The sequence below is a fragment of the Hylobates moloch genome, unplaced genomic scaffold, assembly GCF_009828535.3.
Source record: "Hylobates moloch isolate HMO894 unplaced genomic scaffold, HMol_V3 SCAFFOLD_6, whole genome shotgun sequence".
Classification (NCBI taxonomy): Eukaryota; Metazoa; Chordata; class Mammalia; order Primates; family Hylobatidae; genus Hylobates; species Hylobates moloch.
In genome coordinates this window covers 20,868,929-20,890,032 of record NW_026652281.1, presented here as the reverse complement: position 1 = coordinate 20,890,032, position 21,104 = coordinate 20,868,929, and the positions used below count along the sequence as shown (strand labels likewise).

The 21,104-nt window shown below is 39.0% G+C and overlaps 2 protein-coding genes across 4 annotated transcripts in view; one reads left to right on the top strand and one right to left on the bottom strand.

Moving 5' to 3' along the window:
* CCDC192 (coiled-coil domain containing 192) overlaps positions 1-21,104 on the top strand; it is a 257,820-nt gene that overhangs the window by 72,469 nt on the left and 164,247 nt on the right. The gene's annotated exons all lie outside the window — the stretch shown is intronic.
* On the bottom strand, positions 18,471-20,891 carry LOC116470866 (cullin-1). Its single transcript, XM_032755857.1, is given in 11 exon segments — positions 18,471-18,558; positions 18,560-18,734; positions 18,737-19,138; positions 19,141-19,359; positions 19,461-19,715; positions 19,718-20,207; positions 20,210-20,307; positions 20,310-20,396; positions 20,399-20,449; positions 20,452-20,621; positions 20,623-20,891. Coding segments are annotated over 11 exon segments (2,304 nt in total).

Genomic DNA, 21,104 nt, shown 5'->3' with positions numbered 1-21,104 from the left:
TCTCTCTGGTTTTGCCTAAGATCTAGAGCAGTCTTTGTGTCAATGGTCTGAGTCTGATCTGCTCAGTCAAGGTAAAATACCTCTAGGGAGTGTTCTTTAACATGGTGGACAGCAGAGAGGCATTTGTTGAGAATGACTGATTACACAGAGTATAATATGCAGGCAAATATAGAAAAACAGTTCTAGAGAAGATATATAATGGGTTATGAAATCAATCAATCAAATTCAATTTCCTCTCTAAGGAACTGGTAAACAAAACAAAACAAAAACCTGTTACCTAATATAAATAAAGGAGCAGTTTTAACCTTTTCTAGTTTTTAATTTCTGGCCATGGGACTTCTGTGGATTCTATTCTATTCTTGTCCTACCCCATCCAAGATGTCTACTTCTTACTTCAAAGTCCATTATTATCTGTGTATGTGCTTATGTCCTGTGTAAAAAAAAAAAAAGTACAAACTCTAAAGTTTCACTTCCCTGAACTACCTCAAATATGTTGTCTCAGGTTGTTTCCCTTAGTAACACAATGGACTGCTGCATCATCCTTCCACTTTGAGTGTGTGGTGTCCTTGTCCACCCCCACTTCTCATCTCTATTCCTCTGTTCTCATCCTGAGTATTCTGTGTTTTCTTTGGAACCCACACACTCTCTAAAGAAGCAGTAAGTTGAATTGGGATTCCATTCTGGTGGGAACAATCACTTCCTGCTTTAAAATTCATCTGGGAACAGTTGCCTTCTTCATTCAGAGTAGGGGACTCTGTATTTCCTAACCTCAGGGACTTTCCCTGAAGTTGCCTAATTTTTGTTTCCAAAAGCCTAAACCCATCAAAGAGACTAATAAGGCCTTGAGAGAAAGGGAGACTCCTGAGACAGACTCAAAGACAGCAGAGTGCCTTTTCCCCAAACTGGAAAGTAGAGAGTCAGGTTACTGAGTCACACCAGCATGGGAAGCCTGTACCCTGTTCCATGAAAATGCTCTGAGAATGCGCCAGTTAGAGGGAATGTTGTATCCTAGGAATGTGTCCCAGGCCCCTGTGAAATGTCAGCTAACCTGTAGGATCTAGGATTCCACACAAGGGTTTCTGGTGGGACGAGAAAGGCATTGCCAGTGCCTTGAAGATATATAGGGTTCCCAGATGGGTAAACTACCCTGGGGAGAGAAGATCTTCAAGAATGATTGTGTAACTAGAGGTGAGGACTCAACGTCGAAATAAATAAGATTTATAGAAAGTAAAAAATGTGCTATTTTTTGTACACTGGGATTTGTGGATTGAGAGCTGTCTGCTTTGCAGTAGCTCTATTTCTGTGTAATTACTTTATGTCCAATCTCATGTTGACTTTAATTTCTTAGAACCCAATATTATTGCTTTTTGACCTTTACATTTAATGGTTGCCCTTTATATCCAAGTCAATGATTGATCTCCTCACCTTTCCCATGTCTTTTCATTTCTCTCTGGTATTCTTATCTATTCTCAAGGCCTAGAGAACTTTTTTGAAGATTAAAGGAAACTTAGGAATCTCTTTGCCTGCATCCCTAACTTTATATTTCAATTATTGATTGACCTGTTGGTAAATATTTCTATTTTCACTTGGAGTTTAAATGATCCTTTGTTAAGGCTTATTAAATGATCCTTTATTAAGGATCATTTTCCCCAAAATAACGTGAGGGTGTTATGGGTTAAATTGTACGTCAACCCCCCAATTAATTTGTTGAAGTTCTAACTCCCAGTACCCTAGAACATGACTTTATCTTTTAAAAGGGTCATTGCACATGTAAGTAGTAAAGATAAGGTCATCAGGGCATGGTGGCTCACTCCTGTAATCCCAGCACTTTGGGAGGCCGAGGTGGGTGGATCACGAGGTCAGGAGTTTGAAACCAGCCTGGCCAACATGATGAAACCCCGTCTCTACTAAAAATACAAAAATTAGCCAGGTGTGGTGGCACACGCCTGTAATACCAGCTACTCAGGAGGCTGAGGCAGGAGAATCGCTTGAACTCAGGAGGCAGAGGTTGCAATGAGCCAAGATCCCATCACTGCAGAGACTCCATCTCAAAAAAAATAAGGTCATACTGGAGTAGGATGGGCCCCTAATCTAATCTGATTGGTGTCCTTATAAAAAATGAAAATTTGGGCACAGTCATATAGGGAGAAAGTCATGTGAACCTGAAAGCAGAGACCAGAGTGATGCTTCTGCAAGCCAATGAATGCCAGAGATTGCCAGCAAACCATTAGAAGCTAGGAGAGAGGCTGGAATAGATTCTCCCTCACAGCCCTCAGAGGGAGCCATCCCTGCTGACACTTTGATCTCAGAATTGCAGCCTCTGGAACTGTGAGATAATAAATTTTTGTTGTTTAAGCGACCCAGTTTGTGGTACTCTTTTATGGCAGCCATAGCAGACAAATACAGGAGATAATTATGCTTCTAAGTAGACCCTTGGAGGTCTATTTTATGTGCATAAACCTAGAAATGACTACAAAAGCTATTAAAGGCAAAACATATTAATAAACATAAAAGTCTCTTTTGTCTAGGATGGGGTTAAGATGAAGATTTTGTGGTTTGTTTAACTCCTAAAATTGAAATGAGACTAAACCCATTCTGTGAGCTAAATCTACATTCAGATATAAGGCTTCCTGCCCATTCCACAGGTAGGATAGGTAATTTTTAAAGTGCTTGCCTCTGTTATTTACTGCCAGGAAATTTCCTAATTTGTGTTACTAATCCAGTTCAGCTTGCAAAGCATTTAGTACAAGAGAACGCTTTGTTTTTAAATTAAGTCCCTCCTTTCTCTGTAGCATGAGCTCTACAAGGTCTGGCAAGATTTAATTTGTTTTTCAGTGGTTTTTGAGTGACAGTGGAGAACTATTCTGCAATATTAATTGCTGCATGTAAATGTGTGGGTTGTGGAGGAGAAAATTTTGGAGAACAGGCAATAAGAAGAGATAAATAGGAAATTCACATTACTTAATGGAGTGGTTTTAGTAATTGCACCAAGTGATGGATTGGGTGAATGGTGAGAAAAAGAGAAGTCTTTTATCTTTGTGGCTTAAACATATGAATGGATGGTGCCATGTATTGAAAGAAGGAAGTCTAGGGAAGGAACAGATTGTGAGGAGTTCATTTTGAACACATTAATTCTGATTTGCCTAGTATACATTCAAATGACAATCTCAAATAGGTTGTTGGATTTTGTGTCTGTGTGTGTGTGTGTGTGTGTGTGTGTGTGTCTGAAGTTGAGTGGTTGTACATTTGAAAATTGGGAGTCATCAATATGTGATTGGCATTTAAACTGTGGTACCTAATGAGATTACTTAGAGAAAATGTATAGATAAGGCAGAGAGGAGTGCCCAGGAACAAATTCTCAGATCTCAATATGTAGATTTGAAGAAGAGGAAAATCCAGCCAATGAAACTGAGAATCTGAAAGAAATCCAGAGAATTCTGTCCTAGAAACAGAAAGAGGAGAGTGTTTCAAGGGGCATGAAGTGTTCAAATGTGTAATATTTTATTGTGAGGTTGAATAAGGTGCCCAGAAAATTGTACATGGCATTTGGTAAAATGAGGATCAGAGGAAACCTTTACAAGATCTATTTCAGTAACATAGTGGAGGGCAGAAGCCAGATTGGAAGAGTGGTTGGGAGAGGAATATAACTTAGGCTGCTGGCAGCCCTCTTCCCAGTTACTGGAAAATTTTTTCCATAGTGAGAGAAAGATACAGAGATAGAGAGAGAAAAGGAAAGAGGGAGGGAGGAAGAGAGAGAGATTGAGAGAGAATGGGCAAAGAGCCAATGGTAGAGTGAGAGATTTCTAAAACTCTAATTTGAGATTCAGGTTCTAGGGATGCCTCTACTTCCCAGTTAAATGAACCAATTTATTTTTATTTTGAGACTGGACCCCACTCTTTTGCCCAGGCTAGAGTGCAGTGGCATGACCATAGCTCAGTGTAGCATTGAATGCCTGGGCTTAAATGACCATCCCACCTCAGCCTCCCAGGTAGCTGACATTACAGGTGCAAGCCACCAAACGTAGCTCAGTTATCTTTTTAACCTAAACATGTTTGCACTGAGTTTCTATAATATAACTGCAGTGACCTTGACAAATAGATAAATTGGTGACATACCTGAAACTGGAATTTAGTACAAATCCCCCCCAAAGGAATTCTCTGTAGCTCTTTTCTTGGCTATGGCCATGGAAGTAAAGGACAAAGAAAGCTCTCAGAGGTCAGAAACAGTCAAATTGTTCAGCTACCTCCACTCACTGCACTGCCAGGACAGTGAGGCCTCTCTATCTCTGACTAAATAGAATGTGCAAATAGAATTTGCGAAGGCTGGTGACAACTGTAAGTGATTTCCCCTTGCTCTTGATTGTCCTGTTTTTCTGTATATTGGGCATATTAGGGATGGTACATTCTTTATTTAATTTTAGATGCTATATCATGACAATTCTCATCTGGATCTGATTCAGGAGGGAATGCACATAGTTTGGAGATCTGAATGTAGAGCTAAAGGCCGTAACTTGATATAATTTTGGCTTGCCTCCTTTTGAGAGGGAGTGAATGCATTATTGGATTAACATAGAATAGATGCATTGTATTATGCAGGAGCATTTTAGGAAATGCATATTATGTATAGGTATAATGGTTTAATTGTCCTGAATACCCACGGGGCAAGGGTGGACTGTAATTGGCTTCCATTTTTATGTCTACTTTATTTGGAGAATGGCTCCTTTCTCACTCCAATCTTTTAATAATTCTATGGCTGTAAATCACAGTATTCCTGGCTAGAGGGAATGACTTTTGAGCACAAGATCTAGGTCCTTTCAATTATATTATCTCATTTTCTTGACCATAAAAATTGATGTAGGAGAGGTTTTATGATCTAATAGAGTCTTTTTTCAATTTCTACTGGAAGATGAAGTGCCTTACTACTAAGGCCATGAAACTGGAAATGTATAGGTGCCATTTTTCCTACTGTGTGAAGATAGCTTGTCTGCACTGGGAAATAACAAGGCAAACACATAGGAGCAGCACTAAGATTTGAAGGTAGGAAGAAACAGAATACTATGACCTTGTTTGAGTTTGTGGAATCTAGTTTATGTGAAACAATACCTATTTCTGACTCCTTACTTATATAAGCCAATAATTTTTATGTGCCTTTTTAAAAGAGTTCAATTATAAAAAATGACAACAGTATGAGGTGATTGTTTTACGAAGTTTTGGAAAAGAAGCAGAAGTATGGGATGATAATGGAGAGGGAGGCAATGGAGAATTCAGTGGACACCTTTCATTCATGGAAATGTCTATGTCATGTTTATATGCTGAATGGAATCTTTCAGAAAGAGTAAACTAGAAAATGCAGAAGTGGATTGGGGGGTAGGGTAAGGAAATTACAGGAGCAAAGGCTTTGTGACAGGTAGGCGTGATAGGAGTCAAAGCCAAGTGCAGTGGCTGGTCTTTGAGAAGCAGAAGAATATCATCTCTATTTGTTCAGTAAGAATGCTTTCCTCTTCAAGTAACAGAATCTCAATTAAAGTAATGTAATAATGTTGCAGGACTTTTCCTTAGTTCAGCTAAAGATAGGGTCCTTGTCCCATGGCCAGGAAGGTTTAGGCCCACAAGTTTGAAGGGTGAATACAGCAGGGTTTTACTGGGGGAAAAGGAAAAGAAGGGGAAGCAGGGACTCTCTGCGAGGCCAGAGTTCCTGTAGGTGTGCTTCCCGCCTTGCGTTTGAATCCCAGGTTCCACACAGGAAGAGGAGGGGCAAGCTCCTGCCTGCTGCAAACAGTGTGAACTGTGTGGCTCGGCCCCAGTGTGCGTTCCTTCCAGTGCGCAGGCCAGTTGAAGTTTTGCCAGGGACCCCTTCCTACCTGGCTGTTTCAATAATGCCAGCTATCATCTTATATAACAATATGTCTATAGGTGGGCCAGTTTCACAGTTGCTTAATTCAGTGGTTCAAGAATGTCACCAAGGGCCAGGTGCAGTGGCTCACGCCTGTAATCCCAGCACTTCAGGAGGCCAAGGCAGGTAGATCACTTGAGATCAGGAGTTCAAGACCAGCCTGACCTACATGGTGAAATCCCATCTCTACTAAAAATACAAAGTTAGCCAGGCGTGGTGGCATGCACTGTAATCCCAGCTACTCTGGAGGCTGGAGCAGGAGAATCACTTGAACCTGTGTTGATGGGGTGCGGACATTGAGGTGAGCCAAGATCACACCACTGCATTCTAGCCTGGGTGACAGAGTGAGACTCCATCACAAAAAAAAGAAAAAAAAAAGTCACTAAGATCCTTTGCTCTACCCTCCTTTGCTCTACTCTCTCTATTTGTTGGCTGTGTCATACTTGCAAGATATCGGCAATAATTCCAAGCAATAAGCAGTCAAAACTACATCCTGATAAAAAGAGATGTGCTTCTTCCTGTGAATCTTTTCAAAAATCTGGTAAAAATCCTCCTCAAGCTCTGGGGGCCTCTATATATTGCATGCCCGTGTCAGAAATGATCTCTTATACCTGGAAATGAAACAAACATGACTGATTTAGTTCAATCATGATTCATGTCTCAGGGCTGGACAAGGCCAAGCTCTCCTGAACACATGAATGCTAGCTAATCCAAGTTGGGTTTTGGTTAGCAAGAGATAAAAGGGGAAAAAATCTCATGGGAAATAGATGATCAGTATCTGTTGCAGTAAGGTTTATAGATTAACTGGTGGGAAGGTGAGGGAGTAGCTATCTGGCAGCTTCTATTTTTTTCAGGGACTTACTGAGGTTGTCATTTGGGGTGGGTAGAATTTTTGAAGAGAAGGAAGTATGAAATGATATTTAAGGATAAAGTTGAGGGAAATAAATAGCTACCTCACTGAAGAGAAAAGTTAGTTTACTAGGAGAAAAATGTAGTGGTATTTTTATTTCAGGGTATCGTGGAGTACCCACCTGAGGTTTGTATTTATTAATTTAAAATGAAACCAGTGAATCCAATTTTGTGATGTTCTTTTCTGGTAACATTCAATGAGTGGATGTAATGCTAACAATTTTCTAAACCTAAGAAAATCATTTTATTTATTTTCTATTTTTAATGGGGGTAAAATTCACAGAACTTATAATTCATCATTTTGAAATATACAGTTCAGTCACATTTAGTGCATTCCCAATATTGTGCAACCAACTCTCTCAAGTTTCAACGCTTTTTCATCACCCCAGAACACTTTATGCCCATTAAGTAATCACTCCTCATACCCTCTTCCTCCCATCCCTTGACAATCACTAATCTGTTTTCTGCCTTTATGGATTTATTTATTCTGGATATTTCAGAAGAAAGGATTGAGCTAATATGACCTTTTGTATCTGGCTTTTTGCACTTAAAAAATGTTTTTGAGGTTTATCCAAGTTACAGCAAGTATAAGTACTTTATTCCTTTTTATGCCTGAATAATATTCCATTGTGTGTATATAATGCAATTTGTTTATCCACTCATCTGTTGATGGACATTTGGCTTCCAACTTTTAGCTATTATGAATAAATACCTGTATGCCATATTTTGTGGGTGTCAGTGTTCATTTCTTTTTGGTATATATGTAGAAGTAGAATTGCTAGATCACATGGTAATTCTATGTTTAACTTTTTGATCAGTCACCAATTATTTTCCACATTGCCTGTAACATATTACATTCTTACCAGCAATGTACAAGGGCTTCTATTTCTCCAGATCCTCAGCAACACCTTTTATTTTCCATTTGAAAAATTATAGTCATAATAGTAGGTATGAAGTAGAATCTCACTGTGGTTTTGATTTGTACTACCTTAACAACTAATGATGTTGAATATCTTTTCATGTGCTTCTTGGCCATTTATGTGTCTTCTTTAGAGAAATGTCTACTCAAGTCCTTTGCCCAGTTTTCAACTGGGTGATTTGTCTTTTTGTTGCTGAATTGTGAGTTCTTTATATATTCTGCATACTAAACCTTTATCATATATATGATTTGCAAATATTTTCTCACATCTTGTAAGTTGTCTTTTTCATTTTCTTGACTATATTCTTTGCTACACAAGTTTTTAATTTTGGCCAAGTCAAATTTAACTATTTTTAACATTTTTGTTTGTGTTTTTGCTGTCAAAGAACCCATTGCTTAATTCAAGATCATGAAGATTTACCCCAGTGTTTTCTGTTAACAGTTTTACAGTTTGTGCTTACATATTTAGGTCGTTGTTCTAGTTTAATGTCATTTTTGTTTATGAAGTAACATAGGCGTCCAACTTCAAGCTCTTGCATGTTGGTTATCCATTTGTGCCAGCACCATTTGTTGAAGATCCTCTTCTTTGCCTATTAAACTGTCTTGGCACCAATGTCAAAAATCAATTAGCCATAGATCTTTAGGTTGATTTCTGAACTCGCAGTTCTATTTCAGTGGTCTATGTGTCAATCCTTATTCCATTCAGATACTATTTGGATTACTGTAGCTTTGTAGTAAGTTTTGAAATTGGGAAGTGTGAGTCTTCCAACTTTTCTTGTTTTACAAGATACCATAGGCTGTTCTGGATCCTTCGAGATTTCATATGAATTTTGAGGATTGACTCTCTTATTCTGAAAAAAAGAAGCCATCATAATTTTAATAGAGATGGCATTAAATCTGTAGGTTGCTTTGAGGCATATTGCCATCTTCACAATATTAAGACTTTTAATCCATGAACATGTGACATCTTTCCATGTATTTAGTTTTCCTTTAATTTCTTTCCATAACATTTTGAGTTTGCATTGTACCAGTGTTTCCCTTCCTTGGTTAAATTTATTCCTAGGTAGTTTATTCTTCTGGATCAATTGTGAATGGAAGTATTTTATTTCCTTTTCAGATTGCTCATTTCTGGTTGTATAAATCATGCCTTTTTTTCCGTGTATTTCTGATACTTTGACATCTGAGGCCTTGGTGACCCTGGTTACACTACCCCTCCCTCCCAGGGCTAGCCAATTCCTAGAAATAGCAAATAACTTGCCTGGGAGCATTCCTTTCATGTGGAAAGTAACCAGTCCAAAGCCTACACCCCCATTACCTCCTCTATTGGGTTCTCAAGCTCAGGGCCACAATTCTCCTGCCCAAATCACCCCAAGTTCTGGTACCACACAACTAGGGATAAGCTCCTGTGTTCCAGAGTTTGCTGAAATTTTTCAAACTACCCAATCCAATGCTTGCCTATCTTGACTTATTCGTCCCTTCTTAAGGAAACCACAACAAGGGCTCTTGCCCATGTTTTCCCCTTGCTCCCTCTGCCTCCTGACCAACTCCAGTGCTTTTCTGTGTGCCCCCTGTGGTGTGGCATGCTACCTCCTCTTGGGAACTGTGAGTGACAGACTGCCTTTTCAGTGGCAATCGTCTGATTTCTTAGCGTCATCACACCTGAATAATAATAAAACCTACACTTTAAAACACTGGCGTATAGAAACATAAACTGACTTTTTTGTGTTTATCTTTGATGTGGTTTGGCTGTGTCCCCACCCAAATCTCATCTTGAGTTGTAGCTCCCATAATTCCCACATGTTGTGGGAGGGATCTGGTGGGAGATAATTGAATTATGAGGGTGGTTTCCCCCATACTGTCCTTATGGTAGTGAATAAATCTCATGAGATCCGATGGTTTTATAAATGGGAGTTTCCTGGCACAAGATCTCTTTTTGCTGGCTGCCATGTAAGATGTCCCTTTGCTCTTCCTTCATCTTCTGCCATGATTGTGAGGCCTCCCCAGCCATGTGGAACTGTGAGTCCCTGAAACCTCTTTTCTTCATAAATTACCCAGTCTGGGGTATGTCTTTATTAGCAGCGTGAGTACAGACTAATACAGTAAATTGCTACCATTAGTGACTTGCTGCTGTAAAGATACCCAAAAGTTTAAAAGCAACTTTGGAGCTGGGTAACGGGCAGAGGTTGGAACAGTTTGGAGGGCTGAGAAGAAGATAGGAAAATGTGAGAAAGTTTAGAACTTCCTAGGGACTTGTTGAATGGCTTTGACAAAAATGCTAACAATTATATCCAGGCTGAGGTGGTCTCAGATGGAGATGAGAAACTTGTTGGGAACTGAAGCAAAGGTTGCTCTTTTTATGCTTTAGCAAAGAGACTGGTGGCATTTTGCCCCTGCCCTAGAGACTTTTGGAACTTTGAACTTGAGAGAAATAATTTAGGGTGTCTAGCAGAAGAAATTTCTAAGCAGCAAAGTGTTAAAGAGGTGGCTTGGGTGCTGTTGTTAAAAGCATTCACTTTTATAAGGGAAGCAGAGCATAAAAGTTCAGAAAATTTGCAGCCTGACAATGCAACAGAAAAGAAAAACCCATTTTCTGAGAAGAAATTCAATCAGGCTGTAGAATTTGCATAAGTAATGAGGAGCCAAATGTTAACCATCAAGATGATGGGGAAAATGTCTCCAGGGCATATCCAAGGTCTTCACAGCAGACCCTTCCATCACAGAGATGGAGGCCTGGGAGGAAAAGATGGTTTCATGGACTGGGCCCATGGTCCCTCTGCTGTATGCAGTATAGGGACTTGGTGCCCTGCATTCCAGCCAATCCAGTCATGGCTAAAAGGGTCCAAGGTACAGTTCAGGCTGTGGCTTCAGAGGGTGTAAGCCCCAAGCCTTGGCAGCTTCCACATGGTGTTGAGCCTGCATGTGCACAGAAGTCAAGAATTGAGGTTTGGAAACTTCCACCTAGGTTTCAGAGGATGTATGGAAATGCCTGGATGTCCAGGAAGAAGTTGCTGCAGGGGCAGTGCCCTCATGGAGAACCTCTGCTAGGACAGCATAGAAGGAAAATGTGGGGTGGGAGCCCCCACACAGAGTCTTCACTGGGGCAATGCCTAGTGGAACTGTGAGAAGAGGGCCACTGTCCTCCAGACCCCTGAATGGTAGATCCACTGACAGCTTACACCCTGTGCCTGGAAAAGCCACAAACACTCAATGCCAGCCTATAGAAACAGCCATGAGGGAGGCTGCATCCTGCAAAGCCAAAGGGGCAAAGCTACCCAAGACCATGGGAACCCACCTCTTTAATCAGCATGACCTGGATGTGAGACATGGATTCAAAGGAGATCATTTTGGAGCTTTAAGATTTGATTGCCCTGCTGGATTTCAGATTTGCCTGGGACTTTTAGCCCTTCCGGTTGGGCCAATTTCTCCCATTTGGAATGGGTGTGTTTATTGAATGCTTGTACACCCCTTGTATCTAGGAAGTAACTAACTTGCTTTTGATTTTACAGGCTCATAGGCAAGAGAGACTTTCCTTGTCTCAGATGAGAGTTTGGACTGTGGACTTTTCAGTTAATGCTGAAATGATTTAAGACTTTTGGGGACTGTTGGGAAGGCATGATTTGTTTTGGAATGTGAGGACGCGAGATGTGGGAAAATCCAGGGGTGGAACGATATGGTTTGACTGTGTCCCCACCCGAATCTCATCTTGAATTGTAACTCCCGTAAGTCCCACATGTTGTGGGAGGAAGCCAGTGGGAGATAATTGAATCATAGGGGCTGTTTCCCCCATACTGTTCTTGTGATAAAGAGTAAGTCACTAGAGATCTGATGGTTTTATAAATAAGAGTTCTCTTGCACAAGCTCTCTTTTTGCCAGCTGCCATGTAAGATATTCCTTTCCTCTTCCTTCGTCTTTTGCCATGATTATGAGGCCTCTCCAGCCATGTGGAACTGTGAGTACATGAAACCTCCTTTTTTTTTACAAATTATCCAGTCTTGGGTATGTCTTTATTAGCAGCATGAGAACAGACTAATAAAATCTTATACTCTGCAACTTTACCAAATTCATTTATTAGCCTGTGTGTGTGCGTGTTGTTTGGAATTTTTCTTAAAATAGAATTATGTCATTTTCAAATAGAGATAGGTGAACTTCTTTGTTTCCAATGTGGATGTCTTATTTGTTCATATCATAGCTCTAGCTAGGACTTTCAGTACAAGGTTGAGAAATAGTGGTGAAAGTAGACATCCGTGTCTTGTTCCTGATCTTACCAGAAAAGCTTTCTGTCTTCCACCATTGAGTATAATGTTAGCTGTGGAATATTCATAAATGTCTTTTATCATGTTGAGGAAGTTTCCTTTTCTTTTCCTACTTTGATGAGTATTTTTATCATGGAAAAGTGTTGGATTTTGTCAATTTTTTTGCTCCTGAATTGACCATGTAGTATTTTTCCTCTATTCTATCAATGTGATCTATTGCATCAATCCATTTTTAGATATTGAACCACTCTTGTACATCTGAGGTTAATCCCACTTGGTCATAGAGTATAATTTTTATTGTGCTGTTGGATCCAGTTTGCTAGTATTTTGTTGAGGATTTCTGTATCTATATTCATAAAGGATATTAGGCTATAGTTTTCCTGTACTATTTTGTCTGACTTTAGTATTAGGGTAACATATTAGGAAGAATTTCCTTCTCTTCTGTATTTTGGAGGGGCTTGAGTAATATTAGTGTCAGTGTTAATCCTTTTTGAAATGTGTAATATACCAGTGAAACCAACTGGTTCTGGGCTTTTCTTTGTTGGGAGTTTTGTTTCTTTTCTTTTCTTTTCTTTTCTTTTAAAATGGATTCAATCTCTTTAATTGTGGTAGGTCAATTGACATTTTCTATTTCTTCTTGAGTCAGTTTTAGTAATTCGTGGTTTCTAGGAATTTATTCAGTTCATCTAAATTATCTAATTCGTTGGCACTCATTTGTTCATACTAGTATCTTATAATCCTTTTATTTCTGTAAAGTTGGAAGTATTGTTTCCACTTTCATTTCTGATTCTAGTTATTTACATCTTCTGTCTGTTTTTCTTAGAAACATAGCTAAATATTTATCAACTTTGTTGATTATTTCAAGGAATCAATATTTGGTTTTATTGATTAGCTCTGTTTTTTAATTCTCTAGCTTGTCATCTCTGCTTTAACCTTTATTATATCCTTCCTTTTGTTGGCTTGTTGATGTGACATCTTTTCCATTTTGTAACGTAGGCATTTTCAGCTATAAACTTTCCTCTGCATCGCATAACTTTTTTTCTATATATATAGATAGATTTTATATGTGCATATATAAACAAATAAACATATATGAGGATCTATGTAAAATTTATTTTTTTTGAGACGGAGTCTCACTCTGTCACCCAGGCTGGAGTGCAGTGGTGTGATCTTGGCTCACTGCAAGCTCTGCCTCCCAGGTTCATGCCATTCTCCTGCCTCAGCCTCCCAAGTAGCTGGGACTACAGGCACCCGCCACCACGCCCGGCTAATTTTTTGTATTTTTAGTAGAGACAGGGTTTCACCATGTTAGCCGGGATGGTCTTGATCTCCTGACCCTGTGATCTGCCTGCCTCAGCTTCCCAAAGTGCTGGGATTACAGGCGTGAGCTACCGCGCCTGGCCTGGATCTAAGTAAAAGTATATACCATCACCCAATGCAGAACCCATGCACTAAATAAGTAAGTTGTCATGAACCTGAGACTGATGTTCAAGTAGTAATTTCTTTTTTCTTCTTAATCTCCTTTGTTCTTTTTTTAAAAAATGTTTTTACTTTTCCATAGGTTATTGGGGTACAGGTGGTGTTTGGTTACATGAGTAAGTTCTTTAGTGGTGATGTTTGAGATTTTTGCACACCCATCACTCCAGCAGTATACACTGCACCCTATTTGTAATCTTTTATCCCTCACTCCCCCACACCATTTCCCCTAAATCCCCAAGTCCACTGTATCATTCTTATACTTTTGCATCCTCATAGCTTAGCTCCCACATATCAGTGAGAACATATGATGTTTGGTTTTCCATTTCTGAGTTACTTCACTTAGAATAATAGCCTCCAGTCTCATCCAGGTTGCTGCAAATGCCATTAATTCATTCCTTTTTATTGCTGAGTAGTATTCCATCATATATATCTATATTTATCTATATGTATATATACACACACATATATATACACACACACATATATATACACACACACACACACATATATATATATATATATCACAGTTTCTTTATCCACTCGTTGATTGATGAGCATTTGGTTTGGTTCCACAATTTTGCAATTGTGAATTGTGCTGCTATAAACAAGCATGTGCAAGTATCTTTTTCGTACAATGACTTATTTTCCTCTGGGCAAATATCCAGTAGTGGGATTTCTGGATCAAATGGTAGAACTAAAAAGTTCTACTTTTAGTTCTTTAAAGAATCTTCACACTGTTTTCCATAGTGGTTGTACTAATATACATTCCCACCAGCAGTGTAGAAGTGTTCCCTGATTGCTGCATCCATGCCAACACCTACTGTTTTTTTATTTTTTTATTTTGGCAATTCTTGCAGAAGTAGGATGATGTTGCATTGTGGTTTTGATTTGCATTTTCCTGATCATTAGTGATGTTGAGCATTTTTTCATATATCTGTTGGCCATTTGTATATCTCATTTTCAGAATCGTCTATTCATGTCTTTAGCCCACTTTTTGATGGGATTGCTTGTTTTTTTCTTGCTGATTTGTTTGAGTTTGTTGTAGATTCTAGATATTAGTCCTTTGTCAGATGTATAGATTGTGAAGATTTTCTCCCACTCTGTGGATTGCCTGCTTACTTTGCTGACTGTTCCTTTCGCCATGCAAAAGCTCTTTAGTTTAATTAAGTCCCAGCTATTTATCTTTGTTTTTATTGCATTTGCTTTTGGGTTCTTGGTTATGAAATCCTTGCCTGAGCTAATGTCTAGAAGGGTTTTTCCAATGTTATCTTCTAAAATTTTTATGGTTTTGGGAAAGCACATAAGATTTAAATCCTTAATCTATCTTGAGTTGATTTTTGTATAAGGTAAGGGATGAAGATCTAGTTTCATTCTCCTACATGTGGCTAGCCATTTATCCCAGCACCATTTGTTTAAAAGGGTGTCATTCCTTACTTTATGTTTTTGTTTGCTTTGTCAAAGATCAGTTGGCTGTAAGCATTTGGGTTTACTTCTGGGCTCTCTATTCTGTTCCATTGGTCTACGTGCCTATTTTTATACTAGTACCATGCTATTTTGGTGACTATGGCCTTATAGTATAGTTTGAAATTAGGTAATGTGATGCCTCCAAATTTGTTCTTTTTTTTTAGTCTTATTTTGGATATGCAGGATCTTCCTTGGTTCTACATGAATTTTAGAATTGTTTTTTCTAATTCTGTGAAGAATGATGGTGGTATTTTGATGGGAATAGTGTTGAATTTGTAGATTGCTTTTGGCAATATGGTCATTTCCACAATATTGATTCTACCCATCCATGAGCATGGGATGTGTTTCCATTTTTTTGTGTTGTCTATGATTTCTTTCAGCAGTGTTTTGTAGTTTCCCTTGTGCACGTCTTTCACCTCCTTGGTTATGTATATTCCTCAGTATTTCTTTTTTTTTTTTGGCAGCTATTGTAAAAGGGGTTGAGTTCTTGATTTGATTCTCCACTTGGTTGCTGTTGGTGTATAGAAGAGCTACTGATTTGTGTACGCTAGTTTTGTATCCAGGAGCTTTGCTGAATTCTTTTATCAATTGTAGGAGCTTTCTGGAGGTGTCTTTAGGGTTTTCAAGGTAAACAATCACATCATCAGCAAACAGTGACAGTTTGACTTCCTCTTTACTGATTTAGATGCCCTTTATTTCTTTCTCTTGTCTGATTGCCCTGCCTAAGACTTCCAGTACTATGCTGAAGAGGAGTGGTGAGAGTGGGCATCCTTATCTAGTTCCAGTTCTCAGAGAATATGCTTTCAATTTTTCACCATTCAGTATTATGTTGACTGTGGGTTTGTCATCTTTTATTACATTGAGATATATCCCTTGTATGCTGATTTTGCTGAGAGTTTTAATAATAAATGGATGCTGGATTTTGTCAAATGCTTTTTATGCATTTATTGAGATAATCATGTGATTTTTGTTTTTAATTGTTTTTGTGGTGCATCACATTTACTGACTTGCATATATTAAGTCATCCCTGGTATGAAATCCACTTGATCATGGTGGATTATCTTTTTGATATGGCGTTGGATTTGGTTAGCTAGTATTTTGTTAAGGATTTTAGCATTTATGTTCATCAGGGATATCAGTCTGTAGTTTTCTTTTTTGGATATGTCCTTTCCTGGTTTTGGTATTAGGGTGATGCTAGCATCATAGGATGATTTAGGGAGGGTTCCCTCTTTTTCTATCTCATGGAATAGTGTCAATAGGATTTGTACCAATTCTTCTTTGAATGTCTGGTAAAATTCTGCTGTAAATCCATCTGGTCCCGGACTTTTTTTTTTATTGGTAATTTTTAAATTACCATTTCCATCTTGCTGCTTGTTATTGGTCTGTTTAGGGTATCTAATTCTTCCTGATTTAAGCTAGGAGGGTTGTATCTTTCCAGGAATTCATCCATCTCTTCTAGGTTTTTTAGTCTGTGTGTAAAGATATACACAATAGCCTTGAATGATCTTTTGTATTTCTGTGGTGTCAGTTGTAATATCTCCCATTTCATTTCTTATTGAGGTTATTTGGATTTTCTCTTTTCTTGGTTAATCTTGCTAATGATGTATCAATTTTATTTATCGTTTCAAAGAACCAGCTTTTTTTTAATTTCTCTTTTGTATTTTTTGTTTGTTTGTTTCAATTTCATTTAGCTCTGCTCTGATCTTTGTTATTTCCTTTCTTCTGCTGGGTTTGGGTTTGATTTATTCTTGTTTGATTTATTCTTGAGCTGTGACCGTAGATTGTCAGTTTGTGCTCTGTCAGTCTTTTTGATGCAGGCTTTTAGGGCAATAAACTTTCCTCCTAGCATCCCTTTGCTGCATCCTAGAGGTGGGTTTTTTGTTATTGTTTTTTTTGTTTTTTTTGTGTGTTTTTTTTTTTAAGATGGAGTCTCACTCTGTCACCCAGGCTGGAGTTCAGTGGCACGATCTTGGCTCATTGCAACCTCTGCCTCCTGGGCTCAAGTGATTCTTCTGCCTCAGCCTCCTGAGTAGCTGGGACTACAGGCACGTGCCACCATGGCCTGCTAATTTTTGTATTTTTAGTAAAGACCGTGTTTCACCATCTTGGCAAGGATGGTCTCGAACGTCTGACCTCATGATCCACCCTCCTCGGCCTCCCAAAGTGCTGGGATTACAGGCATCAGCCACTGCACCTGGCAACCCAGAGGTTTTGATAGGTTGTGTCATTATTGTTGTTCACTTTGAAGAATTGTTTAAATTTCCATCTTGATTTCATTTTTGATCCAATGATCATTCAGAATCGGATTATTTAATTTCCATGCATTTGCACAATTTTGAAGGTTTCTTTTGGAGTTGATTTTCGGTTTTATTCCACTGTGGTCTGAGAGAGTGCTTAATATGATTTCAATTTTCTTAAATTTATTAAGGCTCATTTTGTGGCCTATTATTGGTCTATCTTGGAGAAAGTTCCATGAGCTGTTGAATAGAATGTATATTCTGTGGTCGTTGGGTGGAATGTTGTACATGTATCTGTTAAGTCTATTTGTTCCAAGGTATAGCTTAAGTCCATTGTTTGTTGTTGTTGTTGTTGACTTTCTGCCTTGATGACCTGTCTAGTGCTGTCAGTGGAGTATTGAAGTCCCCTACTACTATTGTATTGCTGTCTATCTCATTTCTTAGGTCTATAAGTAATTGTTTTATAAATTTGGGAGCTCCAGTGTTAGGTGCATATATATTTAGGATTGTGATACTTTCCTGTTGGACAAGGCCTTTTACCATCATATAATGTCCCTCTCTGTCTTTTTTAACTGCTGTTGCTTTAAAGTTCATTTTGTCTGATACAAGAATAGCTACTCCTGCTCGTTTTTGGTGTCCTTCACATGAAATGCCTTTTTCCACCCCTTTACCTTAAGTTTATGAGAGTCCTTATGTGTTAGGTGAGTCTCTTGAAGGCAGAAGATAGTGACGCCTTCAAGATATAGAAGATAGGCAGAAGATGGTTGGTGAATTCTTATCCATTCTATTGTTCTGTATCTTTTAAGTGGAGCAATACAGCCATTTACATTCAATGTTAGTATTGAGATGTGAGGCACCATTCAATTAGAAGTCCTTTAATTTTCTTTATTTTCACACATTAAAAATGAAACACACTAAACAGATGGTTTTTCATAGAAGATTACACATGGGTCCATTCAGACTTGCTCTCAAAGTGCTGTCAACATGACGAGTGCTGCCAATACAACAGCTGCTAATCGGGGAGCCCATGTCTTGATTTAAATGCAGTAGCGTGCAGCCTTCAGCATGGGAGGTTCGGTCTTCTCTGTTCTTAAGTTAGGGTAAATGGCATTGGTGTCCATATTTACAGACTTGAAATGTATCTATCATGAGCAGTTCCAATGCAAATCTGAGACCAGCTGATGGGAGTCTTGGTCTCAGCTTTAAAAAGGGAAGTACAACGGTGGCGGGCTGGCTGCTATAAATTTGAATTGTTTCCATTCTTTCCAACATGAACTATTTGCTGTGGGACACACAGTCAGACCCTTCCTGGAGGGTTAAGCCAAGTAACTGTAGGTGTCCTTTTCACCATCAACTTGCTCCAAATATTCTTTCTCAATTAGAATGTCAATGCATTTCTTGATCAGGGACCCGGGGTTTGAACCTGGCAGATAGCTGAGTGAGGGCCTCATCAACTAACTGCTGGTGTTTCAGAACCTTCCTCATCTTCATGATTCTCATGATGGCCATCTGAATCAGTAGTTTGCAGTCTCCCTCAATATTTTTGTGTGTGGTTTCTTGTTCCTGCTTCTGTTCAGTTTCATTGGCACATTGATGTTAACCCTTAATTTCTAGTTTTTATAACCAAGATATAATTTTATTAAGGTTAATGTCTTCAATTCCACCTCATCAGCATTTGCATTTTCATCTTCCAAGACCAATAACTTCAACTGTAGTAAAATCTGTAGGACTTATGCCAAAATGACCATTTTAATTTGAGTGCTATCAGTCAGCTGCTGTACAGTGTAGGCATCTTCTGTGTTGTACTGAAGCAGGATTACAATCTGGAATGTGGATGCCTGCAAAGTATATCTGTTTGTAAAGCAGTTAGTTACCAATTCTCCTTTAGACAACTGATATAACCATGTCAATTTTCAGCCACTGTGATGGCTGGCATAGAAAGCTGTGAATTGCCGATAACTACATTCCAACCCTAAGGGAAGGAAAACATACAAGACTGCTCAAAGGGCCAGGACCCAGAGCTCAGCACTTGAATGCTGAAATCCCAGTCTAGGGGTTCTGAATTTGTCAGGTGATTTTTGAATTGCTCATTCAGATCTTTGCTCACACCAGTGTCTTGAAACATCCACTGAAGTTTAGAGGTATACTCGAAACCACAAGCTTGCTTTAACTTAGAGAACATGCTGGCTTCAGCATTGTCACTCACTGCCTTCCCTTAGAGTTGGAACGTAGTTATCGGCAATTCACAGCTTTCTATGCCAGCCTTCACAGTGGCTGAAAATTGACATGGTTACTGGCATCATCACTCGCATCATCACTGTTCTGGTGGATGAGACTCTTGGCCAGCACTTTTGCATAGAACTTCTGAAACACATCTTTGTCCTCTATGTACTTGAAGACAACCATTATATGATTGAGTGTATCTTCTAGTTCTGCCTCATCTGTGTTCTTGGAACTTTTCTTCAAGAACGAGTCACAGTATTGAGCCAATGACTCATGGGATTTACTGGATGACTAGACCACCTTGGTAACTGCATTGTTGTTTATGAAGCAACCACAACCTTGTCAAGAGCAGCCACAAAGCCAGTGTCGTTGTTAAATGCAGACATTACCAAGGCAATGCATTTTTTATGAACATCAAGCACAGGCTGTACATACATTTTGGGGTCATTTAAAGCAGCTTCTCCACACTTTTCAATAGCTAAAAGACCCTGATTATGAATGTGTGTCTCCAGCAGTTTTTTCAATTCTCCTAGGTCATTCTGGATTCTAGATACAAGATTATACACATGTCCCAAATCTTCATTTTTGTCAGCATCCAATAAATTCTGAAGTTCTGTGTGGAAAATTTCCAAGTGTTTTTCAATGAAGACTTGCTCACATTTCCTTGCCAATTCATCTTGTGCGCCTTCATGAAGGTGAACCTGAACTCTTCATTGTTCCTGAAGCACACAAGCCTCTGCCTTATTCATATATTCAGTAACTGGGTTCTGCTGCAAGAATTCAGTACTCTCTTTGACATAAAATCTCTCTGTGACAGAAAAAAAAAGAGAGATTCAAAGGATTCTTTATACACTGTGAATGTAGGGCCCTCTGCAAATGCATCATCTTCATTCAGCTCCAATTCCATGTAACACTGTACAACTTCACTCACAGTTTTGTATTGATGGTTTCACCATTTCCTTCCTTTTTGATCAGCTTTGAAACAGAATTTCTTACCTGTTTATTCAGTGGCCTAAATAGTCTCTCCAAGTCACCAATGCAAGGGAATAGATTTCACATATTCCTTTTGTTGTTTGTCACTTTCACGGTGAACCCAATGTCTACTGAGGTAGGCACAAATTCCATTCAGCACTTTGCTTGAAAATCAGTAATCTTCCCATGGTTGAGTGCAGAATTTCAGTACACTCTTGTCCATCGAATCTTCTCCATTCTTAAGAAGACTTGTCAAATAATTCTTCAAAAATTACTTGTTTGTATAATTCCAGGCCAACGAAATGAGCTCCTTCAGGTGTCTGCCCCTTTTTTGACTTAGAAACTCCAGCTCCTCATGCTTGGTTTGACTGGTGTACACTAGCACTCTAGTTATGAACATGAGTGTGGAGCTCCATGTATCTGGACCTGGTCATGCTGTGCCACATGTACACCTGCTGGATGGTGGCTCTGAGGTCATCCCAGATCTGGTCCAGGCCAATCTGCTTCAAGCCATGGGGGTTCTGGCTCCAGGTTTATGACATTGTGAGGGATGTTCTAAAGCTGTCCAGTGCAGCAATCCTTATTCAAAGTTCAGCTAGTTCTCCATTAGATAAAAATATGCAGTACCATTCCAAATTTATTCACAGCAGTTTGGAAAGAATGTCCTTTAAGTGTAGAGAGTGAAATAAATTGCAGGCAAACACACATCTCCATGGTACCCAAAAGGCTCCCGTGATGCCTCCACCTGGTCACCA